Raw genomic sequence first — 11,932 nt, forward strand, 5'->3', positions numbered from 1 at the left:
ACAATCACTACGCTTCAAGTTAAGTTAAACGGAATAGCGAGATTATAGAATGCTTTTAGGTTGTGGTTTCCCAATTCCCGCTAAAACTTTGCATTTGGCATTTGCGTTTTGCAAGTTTACTTTTGTAATGTAACGTTCCAGTCGCTCCGTTTTTTCAAGAGAAAGAAAGAGCTTTTAGACTCGAATTGTTATTAGTTGTGAAGCTCAAAGTTTTACGTTACTACTGCCTCTAAAGCAATATTTATAAAATATAATTGTACGAGTCAAGATGGTCGTCGGCAAAAGCAACAAGCTGTACGTTCTCAAGAGAGGTAAAATTACTTTCCTTTAAGCGTTCATGTTATTAAATTTAAGTAAAGCCTTCTCTCTTCAGGAATGATTACTATTAGGTACATATATATTATAACAAAGACTACATTAGTACTGTTTTTGCCTACTGGAACTATACTCCATATCTATTTTATTCTTAAATCAGTTGAGAATTACTATTAAATTATACTTATAACTTCTACAGATGGTAGAATGGAAGAAGTTCATATTGATAAAATTACTTCAAGAATCAAGAAACTTTGTTATGGATTGAATATGGATTTTGTGGATCCTGTAAGTATTTGTAGGTTAAGACAATTTTTTACACAAATATTGAAATTGTATGGGATTTCAATTGGCTTGTTGGTCTAGTAGTTAGAATATAGAATTATGTATTGTCATAGTCAGGTCAGGTCCTAGGTGAGACCAAAGTTAAATTTTAAGTTTTTCTGTGCATGCTAAGTCCTTATCCTAAAAAGGGTATTTCATATTTACTTATCCTCAAAAGGCAATTTATTTGAGCTGCATGAAGGCACATATATAATGAGATAATTGAGTTAACTCTAGAATCAATAATCCTAATCTTAATCCTAGGGTATATCTGATTTCTGGAATACAATAGCTATTATTCATTGCTGGATTCAATCCACACATCAATTTACAGATATGTTATGTTTTAACCAATTGAGACTAAAATATTATAGAATGAGATTATTAATATTTAATTTACAATTCCTACAGGTAAGCATAACTCTGAAAGTTATTAATGGTATTTATTCAGGAGTCACAACTGTGGAGCTAGATAACCTAGCAGCTGAAACTGCAGCCACTATGACTACTGATCATCCAGACTATGCAATTCTTGCTGCAAGATTGGCAATTTCCAATTTACACAAGGAAACTAGGAAGCATTTCTCAGGCATGTGATACTAGAATAATCATTTATTTTCTTTTGCTTGCTAAACCTGGCTACTTGTGAGCTATGGCTCAGTATATTTATTACTGTTCCTATGGGAACATCAGGATGTAAAGTATATCTTCCCTTTTATAGCCATTTATAATAGAATTTTCAAGTTAATTCATCCAACAATTTTGCCAACTAAAAATAAAGACAAATGTAGTTTTATATAAAAGGATTTGTAATATTTTTTGTTTTAGATGTCATGACTGATTTATACAATATTGTCAATCCTTTCACAAAAAAAAGAGCTCCAATGATATCAGAAATGCATTATAACATTATGATGAAATACAAAGACAGATTGGATTCTGCAATAGTTTATGACAGAGATTTTAAATATAATTATTTTGGATTTAAAACACTGGAAAGATCCTATCTATTGAAAATCAACAACAAAGTAAGTTACCTACCTGCTTATTACTAAATTTTGTAATGGTACTTTTAAAATGTTTTGACATTTTACACTATACTTATTATTTTTTAGGTTGCAGAAAGACCACAACACATGCTAATGCGAGTTTCAATTGGCATTCATGGTGAAGATGTTGATTCTGCTATTCGCACATATAACTTGATGTCAGAGAAATATTTCACCCATGCAAGCCCAACACTTTTCTCAGCAGCTACCCCTAGGCCTCAACTGTCTTCATGTTTTCTGATTGCAATGAAAGATGATAGTATTGAAGGGATTTATGATACACTAAAACAATGTGCACTGATATCAAAATCAGCAGGGGGCATAGGGCTCCATGTCCATTGCATAAGGGCCAAAGGTACATATATTGCTGGGACAAATGGAGTTTCAAATGGTCTTGTCCCTATGTTAAGAGTGTATAATAACACTGCAAGATATGTGGATCAAGGAGGCAATAAACGGCCAGGAGCTTTTGCAATATATCTGGAACCTTGGCATGCAGATATATTTGAATTCTTGGATTTAAAAAAGAATACAGGCAAAGAGGAGGTACGAGCCAGAGAACTGTTTTATGCACTATGGATACCCGATTTATTTATGAAAAGGGTTGAAAAAAATGAAAACTGGAGCTTGATGTGTCCAGATAACTGCCCTGGATTAGCAGACTGCTGGGGTGAAGAGTTTGAGACCCTATATGAGAAATATGAAAAGGAAAAAAGGTTTGTTAGACAAGTCAGTGCACAAATATTATGGAAAGCAATAATAGAAGCACAAGTAGAAACTGGAACACCTTTCATGCTTTACAAAGATTCCTGTAATAGGAAAAGTAATCAAAAAAATCTTGGTACTATTAAATGCAGTAACTTATGCACTGAGATAGTTGAGTATACTTCATCTGATGAAGTTGCAGTGTGCAATTTGGCTTCTATTGCAATTAATATGTTTGTTGAAAATAAAGCATTTAACTTTGAAAAATTAAAAGAAGTCACTAAAATTGCAACACAAAATTTGAATAAAATTATCGACGTTAATTTCTACCCTGTCCCTGAAGCGAAGAACTCTAATATGAGACACAGACCTATTGGCATTGGAGTTCAGGGAATGGCTGATGCCTTTGTGTTGATGAGGATTCCATATGAAAGCAAAGAGGCTATACTTCTAAATCAACAGATCTTTGAAACCATTTACTATGGAGCATTAGAAGCCAGCTGCGAGTTGGCTGAAAAGGAAGGAGTGTATAGTTCATATGATGGAAGCCCAGCCAGTCAAGGTATTTTACAATATGACATGTGGAACAAGACTCCCTCAGAACTTTGGAATTGGACAGCACTTAAGGAAAAGATTGCAAAGCATGGACTTCGTAATTCCCTTTTATTAGCACCAATGCCTACAGCATCTACTGCACAAATCCTTGGAAATAATGAATCCTTTGAACCATTCACATCAAATATATATCAACGTAGAGTTTTATCTGGAGAATTCCAAGTTGTTAATCATCACCTTCTCACAGACTTGACTCAAGCAGACCTTTGGGATGAAGATATGAAAAACCTTATAATTCACAACAATGGTTCAGTACAAAACATTGAAAGAATTCCAAAAGAAATACGAGAATTATATAAAACAGTGTGGGAGATATCAGTCAAAACTACTATTCAAATGGCTGCAGATAGAGGAGCTTTTATAGATCAAAGCCAGTCCTTTAATATACATGTTGCTGAACCTAATTATGGCAAACTGACTTCCATACATTTCTATGCATGGAAAATGGGGCTCAAAACAGGAATGTATTATTTACGAACAAAACCAGCAGCTAATGCAATTCAATTTACAGTAGATAAGTCGAAAGTTAAAATTTCGAATGGAAGCACTGAAAAAGATGAGGCCAGTATGTCCATGATTGCTTGTTCGTTGTTAAATAAAGATGATTGCTTGAGTTGTGGCTCATGATATAATGTATAATAATCTGATTTAATGTAAGCATGCTGAGTCCACTTGTCCAAGATTGTATTAAGGCTTACAGGCACAATAAAATTTAAGTTAAATAATTTAAGTACTTATATTTTTCGATAAATTGTAATTAACAAGTATTTTATAAAATAAATATTGTTTTCTTATTCTGCTTCATTTCATTCATTGTTATTCCTTTGTAGACAAATTAAAATTAATTCAGTTATTTTAATACTAAGCAATAATTATGTAAAGGTACTTTTATTGTATTTCATTAATTTATGGTTCAAACTTATCATTATAAAAATATGTTCCAATGTAACTAGTTTTTCTTGAAACTCCTAAGTATTGGATGTATTATATCTACTGCTTCATAAATTTCATTTCTAGTCTTTCCACCTGAGAAAAAAAAGAATCAATTAGCTGTATAAATTAATATAAACATTCCAAGTTTATAAATTTGGGTAATAATCATCCCAATACCAACAAGATATTTACCTGTTATTACTAATTTGCCATTTACAAAAATCAACAAGACAACCCTTGGCCGTATCATTCTATAAACTAAGCCTGCAAATAATTCTGGTTCATAGGATGTAAACTGGCCATGTGCTTGCTGAAGAGCCTCCAACCTCAATGGAAATCTTAAATCTGCTGTGCCAATGAAATTTTGTACTTTAAAATTGAGAAACTTTACCTAAAAATTAAGAAAAAAAAGGTTAAAGATTGGTAGTATTAGTTAGTGGCAGAATAAGACATAATAAGGACACCCAACAAAAAATTATTATATTTATTTGGATAGTATTGTATATTGTACTTACATCTATCTTCACAGATATATAAAAGCACTGCTATTTCTGGATAAAATAGCTTTTTAATTATTAAAATTAATTTCAAAGTTTATAAGTTTCAAATAAACAAATGATTTTCATTCATATTATTTTGAGTTTTACTTTATATTTTGGTGACCATGAGCTTGAAAAAATAGTTTTCAATTAAAGGGTCCGAAGTTCTTGGATGATAAGTTAATATTTAGACATGAATCTCAGTGCCCGCTTTAATTGATGGGACTGCCAGACATGTAAGATTCATCTAAATTTCATGAACAAAGACAAGAATCCAGAGTAAGAGTACTCTGAATTGGCACACTTTTGCTAAAACCTAATGAACTGTATTGATTCTCTCCCTGATGCATTACTAAGATAAATAAAGTTACCGGATAACCAAGTTTCTGAATAATTCTTGCAAATTTTCTGGCACCAATATAAGCATCATGCTCATTTTTTGCTCCTGTGCATACAATTTTACCAGATCTGTAAAATTAGAGACTTCAATTTATTCAGTAAGACTCAAATCATACATCAATAAAAAATATAGACTTACTTAAAAACTAAAGCAGTTGTACGTGGTTCCAGAATTTTCATAACAACACCATTAAATCTAGCTGGGTTGTATTCTGAATATCTAGTCCGACAGTAAATGTCTAATAATTTAAGTTCACAGCCCAAACTGACTGTTGAAATACAGTTCCTGAAATGATGAAATAGTATACTAAGTAATACTATAATTTAAACCCCAAATAATTAACAAGAATATGAAAAAGAAGCAAATTTTTATTTCAAGCCTACTTTAGTCTGCTTGGTGTGCCCAGCAAGGTCAAATCTAGGCTATGAAACAATATTAGTGCTATTTGGTGTAGCACTTCCCAGCCCTTTTGTTTGAACGCATATCCACCAGTGCAGAGCTAGGAAAATAAAAGATCTTTATTGATAGATGACATAATTATCCTTGGCTGCACAGCTTAGCACATCTCTGGAAGAAAGCCTTTATCTCACCAATAGATGATAATCAGATATTGATAACTCACTGTAATTTTATGCTACTTTTTGCCTGGCTAGCTGCACTAGCTATAGGTGTAATGGCAGTCATAGAACTATGTGGGTTTGCAGAATGCGCTTGTGGGGTAAATGTCCGATGTGTAGGTGTAAGCATAACTTCTCCTGAGACATGAGATACAGCTTGTGGTGTGGAGAATATACTTTCAGAGTTGACTTCTTGATGTGCGGTGCTAACACTGATATCGTGAGCGTTAGTTTCATCGTCTATTGATGTCTGGTTAGGCATATTATTTTCCGCCGGTAAAGACATTTTATTATTATTGAAATACTTTCTCTTGACCACAATTGCTATATACCTATCGGCTGTATACGATATTAAGAATTTTAAAACATTTCATCACACCATTGTATTGATTTTACCAATTCTTGTTTTGTTAGGATGATCATAGATAAGACTATCTATGAGGTCTATAAACTGATTGCCACCATATTACTCTGTGACTCTGTCGTGTCGTGTCGGGCACGCTAAACTTATAAAAAAATGCACAGAGGTATAGACAACATAGTTTTTATCTGTAATGTTTACACGTCAACTTCATACCCTGATGTTAACGTCATCTATGATCTGTCACATTTTTATAATATTTTTTGCTAATTTGCTTTTCACTACCTAATAAAATTAAACATTCTAGAGATAATTAGTGCAAGTTCTTCAAATATCATTTCCAGTTTCCATTGTCTAGAATGCAATGCTACCTCGTCGCCGCAACGTTGGTGTATCAGAAAGGACGCCTAGACCACAGGAAGAATTAATTCCCTACAATAAATTAAACAAAAACGGAACCAATTTCCAAGAGACAGTCTCTCGTAACTCGGATGAACAGTGCCAATCCGGGTTTTTTGGATCTGAGGTCACATTTGATTTTTTAGAAGAGATTGTATTTGAATCAGTGATGGCTGCTAGGGACAGAACTCAAGAGTTTGTATCCACTGTGAGAAGTCTTCAAGGGCGTACTTTAGTAAGACCATCTGTCAAAGATGATAGAAAAGCTGCAGTTCTAGCTACATATTCGCAATTTATGAGTATGGCAAAAGTTATAAGTAAAAACATTACCAGTACCTATACTAAGCTAGAAAAACTGGCTTTATGTAAGTCTCACTTTTAGCTGTAGTACATTGATATATTATAAGAGAATGTCTTCTAAAATCTATATACATATTATTGCTATGTAGTGTAGGAAAATAAACTATGTGCAGATGGGTTTTTTGTTTTTGAGATTGAGTGAAATTAAAGTAGGTACTACTAGCAATTAATTATGAATGGCTTTTTTTAAATAATCTTATAAAATTTTATTTTTATTTTTAAAAATTTTGTAAGACATGCTCCGATTCCCATTACATTTATGCCCATTTTCACTATCATTGTTAGTGAAAACAAGGGAATGCCTCCACAATTAATGCCCAATCTTAGGAGATTCCTACACATACATCAACTGTTCACCAATCATTAGTACCTAATAGTTGGTGAAATGTTTTTTTTTTATATAGACATTGCCTAAATCATATGGCATTTGATTCAGGCAATGCTTCAGTTTAGTGAAGTGGACATTAGTCTCTAACTTATTAATAACTGAGTTCTAGGAGCATGTAAAATGTTTAAGTAGTTTGGTCTTCATATCAGCCTATTACTGGCCCAGTACAGGACATGGGTCTCTTTCCTGAATGAAAAGGGCGTAAGCTGTAGTCTACCATGCTGGCCTAGGGCCGATTAGTGTACACAACTTTTAGAACACTGTGGAGAACTGGTAGGCATTCAGGTTTCAGGTGTACTTAAAAGGGCATTGGTTACATGTATCAAAATGACACATCTGGGATAATAAATTTCACTTAATATTATTTGAATAAAATGCTACGATCTGGAATGCTCTTCCAGCTTCCATTTTCCCCAGTTCCTTTAACATTAGTACCTTCAAATCAAGAGTGAATAGGCATCTTCTAGGCAAGCGCGCTCCACCTTAGGCTGCATCTTTACTTACCATCAGGTGTGATTGCAGTCAAGCGCTTGTCTATAAATTAAAAAAAAACAACTTTTAAATACTTTAAAAATATCAATATCATGTTATAGCAGAATATTTATCAGAATTTTTTAAATTTTCCAGTGGCAAAGAAGAAATCTTTATTTGATGATAGACCTATGGAAATACATGAGTTAACATACATTATCAAGGGTGATTTAAATTCCTTGAACCAGCAGATTGCCAGGTTAGGGGAAATGCCACGAGGTCGCAAAAGTATGCACAGCCACTCTTCAAGTGTTGTACTTGCACTGCAATCAAGGCTTGCTTCTATGAGTAATCAATTTAAACAGGTAAACAGTTATGATTGTTTGAATAATGTTGTTTTTCAAAGTAAGACAAATTTTTATGATTATGATTAATTTTTTGTCCTTGATGTAAAAAACATGTGTTGTTAATATGATGGGGTATGATAAAATTGATGAATCAATTTTTTGTTTAAAAGTTGAATACGTCAGGAGTGTTTTAAGCTATGTTTCATGAAAATCGGTCCAAGATGGCTGCCAGCATGCACAAAATATGTATATAGGTACTTTCTCTCAATATGGGTATCAAATGAAAGGTAGTAGAATAATGTACACTATACTGAAAGTCAGGGGTTTTAAATTTTTATATTATGTCATTTTAAGGTTCTGGAAGTAAGGTCAGAAAACCTTAAACATCAGAATAATAGAAGAGAACAATTCTCAAGTACTGCACCAATTGTTAAAGAAGTTCCTTCTATATTACAACCTGAAGAAGTAAGTATAGACCTTGGCGAAGTTTCTAGCTTACAAACACAACAAATGGCATTGAGAGATGATAGTGATACATATGTACAACAAAGAGCTGAAACTATGCACAATATTGAAAGCACTATTGTTGAATTGGGAGGCATATTTCAACAATTGGCACATATGGTAAAAGAGCAAGATGAAGCTATTGGCAGAATTGATGCTAATATACAAGAAGCTGAAATGAATGTAGAAGCTGGCCACAGAGAAATAATGAAATACTTTCAAAATATAACAGGCAATCGAGCACTGATGTTTAAAATTTTTGGAGTATTAATTTTCTTTTTTATTTTCTTTGTGATATTTATGGCTTAGTGACAATACAGTTGCAGAAGGGGTGTGGATATATAAGAATATAGCCTGGATTACTGTCCACCATTTTCATTTTTCTCTAAAATAGTGGCACACAACAAAAGTAGTATAAATTGTTTTATTTATGAGACATCATCAATTTGTCTGATTTTTGCCGTAACAATATCAAAGTTTTGCTGTTGGTTGTCAGTCAGAATTCAATTTACTGTATGAATTGGCTCTATTATGCAAACTGTGCGGAAATGTTGTGGAACTTAAAAGTTTACTGATGTATGCTGATTGGTGTAATATTACCAAACTCTTTGAGCAAAAAATACCTGAACAATTTAAGGGTTAAGGGTCCGGGGTTTGATTCCCGGCAGGGGGAATTTGGGTATTTATTATTTCCAAATTTTCTCTGGTCTGGTCTGATGGGAGGCTTCAGCTTGTGTTGTTACCATCCTACTGACGAAGACGTGACGCTAAGCGATTTAGCGTTACTTTGTCGTCGCTCGTCGGTATTTCTGCGGCCAAGGTCTTATGGTCGCAGTTTTATAGGTCTAAGGTCCGTATTAATAATCCAACATCCAACATACAACTCTATTAACAATACTTTAGAACAAACAGCACTCCCTGCTGCGCCCGAAAGGTGCAAGTGTTTTTGCTCAAAGAGTTTTATAATATGTAGAAATAAATATGTACAAAATTCACATAATTTTCACCAATTGATCAACCATAAGATAGAGATAAAATAAGTTGACCTGTTAAAAAAATTCGTGAAATATAGTGGTAAATCTTGAGACTATTTTTAAATCCCATAAAAATTAAATCATGTCAAAAAGCATTCATTGCAAATAAGTTTATCCATTATATTTCCATTTACACGACGAAACGCGTTGTTTATTAAAATGGCGGCCGAACAGAAATTACACTGACAAGCCTTATTAAAATGCAATTGTAGGCTGTTTTTTTTTCTCCTAGCACCAATGGAATTGGAAAATTTGTCTTTGATGCCATAAAGTATAGCTAATAAAAAATAAATAGGTTATGGCGGGAAATCTTGATATTTACACTTATGCTGCTATTGGTCATTAGCCAGTACTTCAAAGGTGGAGGATTTAGTTTTGGTGTACAGACCTACTATATTTATTTGTGTAAAACCGAAACGATGGAAAATAAGTAACCACCTTCGCGCACTACAGGGCGGCACTGCGACTCGACCGAAACTACGAGTATCTACTTCAATAGGAGCCTGCGACTTGACCGCGCTAGTGAATAATGATTATATAATAGCAGGTTTAGCCAAGTTGACATTTTACAAGACTAATTGAGGGTATATTTCAGTTTTCCTATCAAAGTAACTTTAAAAAATATCCATATCTTAAATCCATATTGTAAAGACTTTAAATTGCATTTACACGTGCGTGTGTGTGTGTATAAGTGTTGTTTAATTTTTTTCATATATTATTCTGGTATCCTTGCCATAGTAATTTCACCTTAAAAGTAAGAACAGTCCATGTGATTGCCACTGGACATATTAATAACAGCTTCCAGATATTTTCCTTAAAGTATTAAAGAATTTGTATAATTACTCGTTAGTTTTTGGTATTGTAATTATTATGAATACTGTAACACTACAATGCATTAGCAAAAAAGGTAACAAATTAAAATCACGTATAGTCAACTTGGCCAAATCTGCACTACGCTTACTATATTACGATATTATCTATTTAATTTATATCAAAAGAATATAAAAATTTATTTGCTTCCTAATAAAACAAAGAAATCATTTAGTTATCTTAACTCTAACTTTTGCATTTACAATAAGAGATTTTTTTTTATATCCTTCAAAATTTGCATAGGATACGTGTATTTTATTTTATCATCATCATATCAACCCATTACCGGCCCACTACAAAGCACGGATCTCCCCCGCAATGAGAAGGGGTTAAGGCCGTAGTCCACCACGCTGGCCCAGTGCGGATTGGTGGACTGTCTCATGTGTCTTGTTATATAAATTGAGTTATTTCTGTAAATATTGTTACATATAATGGAGTTTTTAATAATTTTACAATGTGTAACCGAATTACGAAATACTGCACAAGTACATTTCATAAGGAATCGCCCTGTAAAATTATTGTATCAAAAGAAGCATATTTATTTTTCCATACAAACGAATTCGAAGCAATCTAAGTGTTTACTTATGACAAGCCTATTGAAGATAAAAGACCGACATTCGCGTCGTACCTATGTAACGCGACGCTTACCAAATAGTGACCGGAGTCACTAGTCATACAATAGGGCAGTATCTGATTCCTTCAGCATGTATGAGATAAGTCTCAGATACAGTAAATAATGTACCTCTTAAAGCCTGTAATGTAATATTTCGGTTTTCATTTACACCTTGTATAATTTCAAAAATGTATTATAGAATCTGGAAATGTAAAGAACTAAAAATATGAATATTTTAAAAATATATCTATAAACATAACCTATCGTTTATATATACCTAATAGTTTTTGTTTCACTTAAACGCCCGCGAGTATTTGGCCCGTTCCTGTGGGAATTTCAGGATGTAAGTATACGGGAATGATCTCTGTATCAATTATCAGATCAATTTGATGGATGGAGCAGAAGGATTCTGAATAAACAGACATTATTTTTATGGTTCCCATTAACAAAAATTTCAAAAGTTAGCGATGAGAAAGAAGTCTTCGGTGTACGTATTACTATGCCCCGTCGGTAGAACTAAAGCGAGGATAGCAGTGGGTAGAACTGAAGCACCGATACCCTGGTGGTTAGGTTAATTTTGCGGGGCCGAGTTCGAATCCAAGCACGCACCTCTGACTTTTCAGTGCATGTGCGTTTAAAGCAACTAAAATATTGCTTCAACAGTGAAGGATAACATCGTGAGAAAATCTGCATGCCTGAGAGTTCTCCAGAACGTTCTAAAAGGTGTGTAGAGTCCACCAATCCGCAATGGGCCAGCGTGGTGGACTACGGCCTTAACCCCTTTTCATTGTGGGAGGAGATCCGTGCGCTGTAGTGGGCCAGTAATGGGTTGTTATGAGATATTTTTCTTATTATACACGAGGCTGGCCTTATCAACGGGTCTCCTTACACAACAAGAAGGGTTTAGGCCGTAGTCCACGAAGCTGGGCCAGTGCGGATTGGTAGACAATCAATATCATCATTGTCAATTTAATCACAAAAATTTATTTCAAAAAAACTTTTGACCGTATCAATGCCTGTTTTGCTCTGGCGCTTAGAATGTCACAAAAATACATTATTTAAACAGACGAAATGCTAAATCGGGTCTC

The 11,932-nt window shown here is 33.7% G+C and overlaps 3 protein-coding genes across 3 annotated transcripts; 2 read left to right on the top strand and 1 right to left on the bottom strand.

Moving 5' to 3' along the window:
* The first annotated feature begins 79 nt into the window (after nt 1-79).
* Nucleotides 80-3,768, top strand: LOC120627278 (ribonucleoside-diphosphate reductase large subunit). Its single transcript, XM_039895218.1, has 5 exons — nt 80-311; nt 515-603; nt 1,051-1,228; nt 1,468-1,667; nt 1,755-3,768. The coding sequence occupies exons 1-5, from the start codon at nt 269-271 to the stop codon at nt 3,633-3,635; spliced, it is 2,391 nt and encodes a 796-aa protein (XP_039751152.1). The 5' UTR covers nt 80-268; the 3' UTR covers nt 3,636-3,768.
* Nucleotides 3,769-3,774: 6 nt separating this feature from the next.
* On the bottom strand, nt 3,775-5,945 carry LOC120627279 (TATA-box-binding protein-like). Its single transcript, XM_039895219.1, has 5 exons — nt 5,503-5,945; nt 5,019-5,165; nt 4,852-4,948; nt 4,134-4,332; nt 3,775-4,034 (listed from the first exon to the last, which is right to left on the bottom strand). The coding sequence occupies exons 1-5, from the start codon at nt 5,781-5,783 to the stop codon at nt 3,958-3,960; spliced, it is 801 nt and encodes a 266-aa protein (XP_039751153.1). The 5' UTR covers nt 5,784-5,945; the 3' UTR covers nt 3,775-3,957.
* Nucleotides 5,946-6,074: 129 nt separating this feature from the next.
* LOC120627410 (syntaxin-5) lies at nt 6,075-9,412 on the top strand. Its single transcript, XM_039895412.1, has 3 exons — nt 6,075-6,622; nt 7,633-7,841; nt 8,178-9,412. The coding sequence occupies exons 1-3, from the start codon at nt 6,223-6,225 to the stop codon at nt 8,634-8,636; spliced, it is 1,068 nt and encodes a 355-aa protein (XP_039751346.1). The 5' UTR covers nt 6,075-6,222; the 3' UTR covers nt 8,637-9,412.
* The last annotated feature ends 2,520 nt before the right edge of the window (nt 9,413-11,932 follow it).

This window comes from Pararge aegeria, chromosome 11 (genome assembly GCF_905163445.1).
Source record: "Pararge aegeria chromosome 11, ilParAegt1.1, whole genome shotgun sequence".
Lineage (NCBI taxonomy): Eukaryota > Metazoa > Arthropoda > Insecta > Lepidoptera > Nymphalidae > Pararge > Pararge aegeria.

Bases quoted from the DNA above. Each gene is read 5' to 3' on its own strand.
- LOC120627410 (XM_039895412.1), top strand. From the start codon at position 6,223: ATGCTACCTCGTCGCCGCAACGTTGGTGTATCAGAAAGGACGCCTAGA. The intron at 6,623-7,632 runs GTAAGTCTCACT...TAAATTTTCCAG, and splicing joins GCTAGAAAAACTGGCTTTAT to TGGCAAAGAAGAAATCTTTA. The intron at 7,842-8,177 runs GTAAACAGTTAT...TGTCATTTTAAG, and splicing joins TGAGTAATCAATTTAAACAG to GTTCTGGAAGTAAGGTCAGA.
- LOC120627279 (XM_039895219.1), bottom strand. From the start codon at position 5,783: ATGTCTTTACCGGCGGAAAATAATATGCCTAACCAGACATCAATAGAC. The intron at 4,333-4,851 runs GTAACTTTATTT...CTTAATTTTTAG, and splicing joins TTCAGAAACTTGGTTATCCG to GTAAAGTTTCTCAATTTTAA. The intron at 4,035-4,133 runs GTAAATATCTTG...TTTTTTTCTCAG, and splicing joins TGGCAAATTAGTAATAACAG to GTGGAAAGACTAGAAATGAA.
- LOC120627278 (XM_039895218.1), top strand. From the start codon at position 269: ATGGTCGTCGGCAAAAGCAACAAGCTGTACGTTCTCAAGAGAG. The intron at 312-514 runs GTAAAATTACTT...TAACTTCTACAG, and splicing joins GCTGTACGTTCTCAAGAGAG to ATGGTAGAATGGAAGAAGTT. The intron at 1,668-1,754 runs GTAAGTTACCTA...ATTATTTTTTAG, and splicing joins TATTGAAAATCAACAACAAA to GTTGCAGAAAGACCACAACA.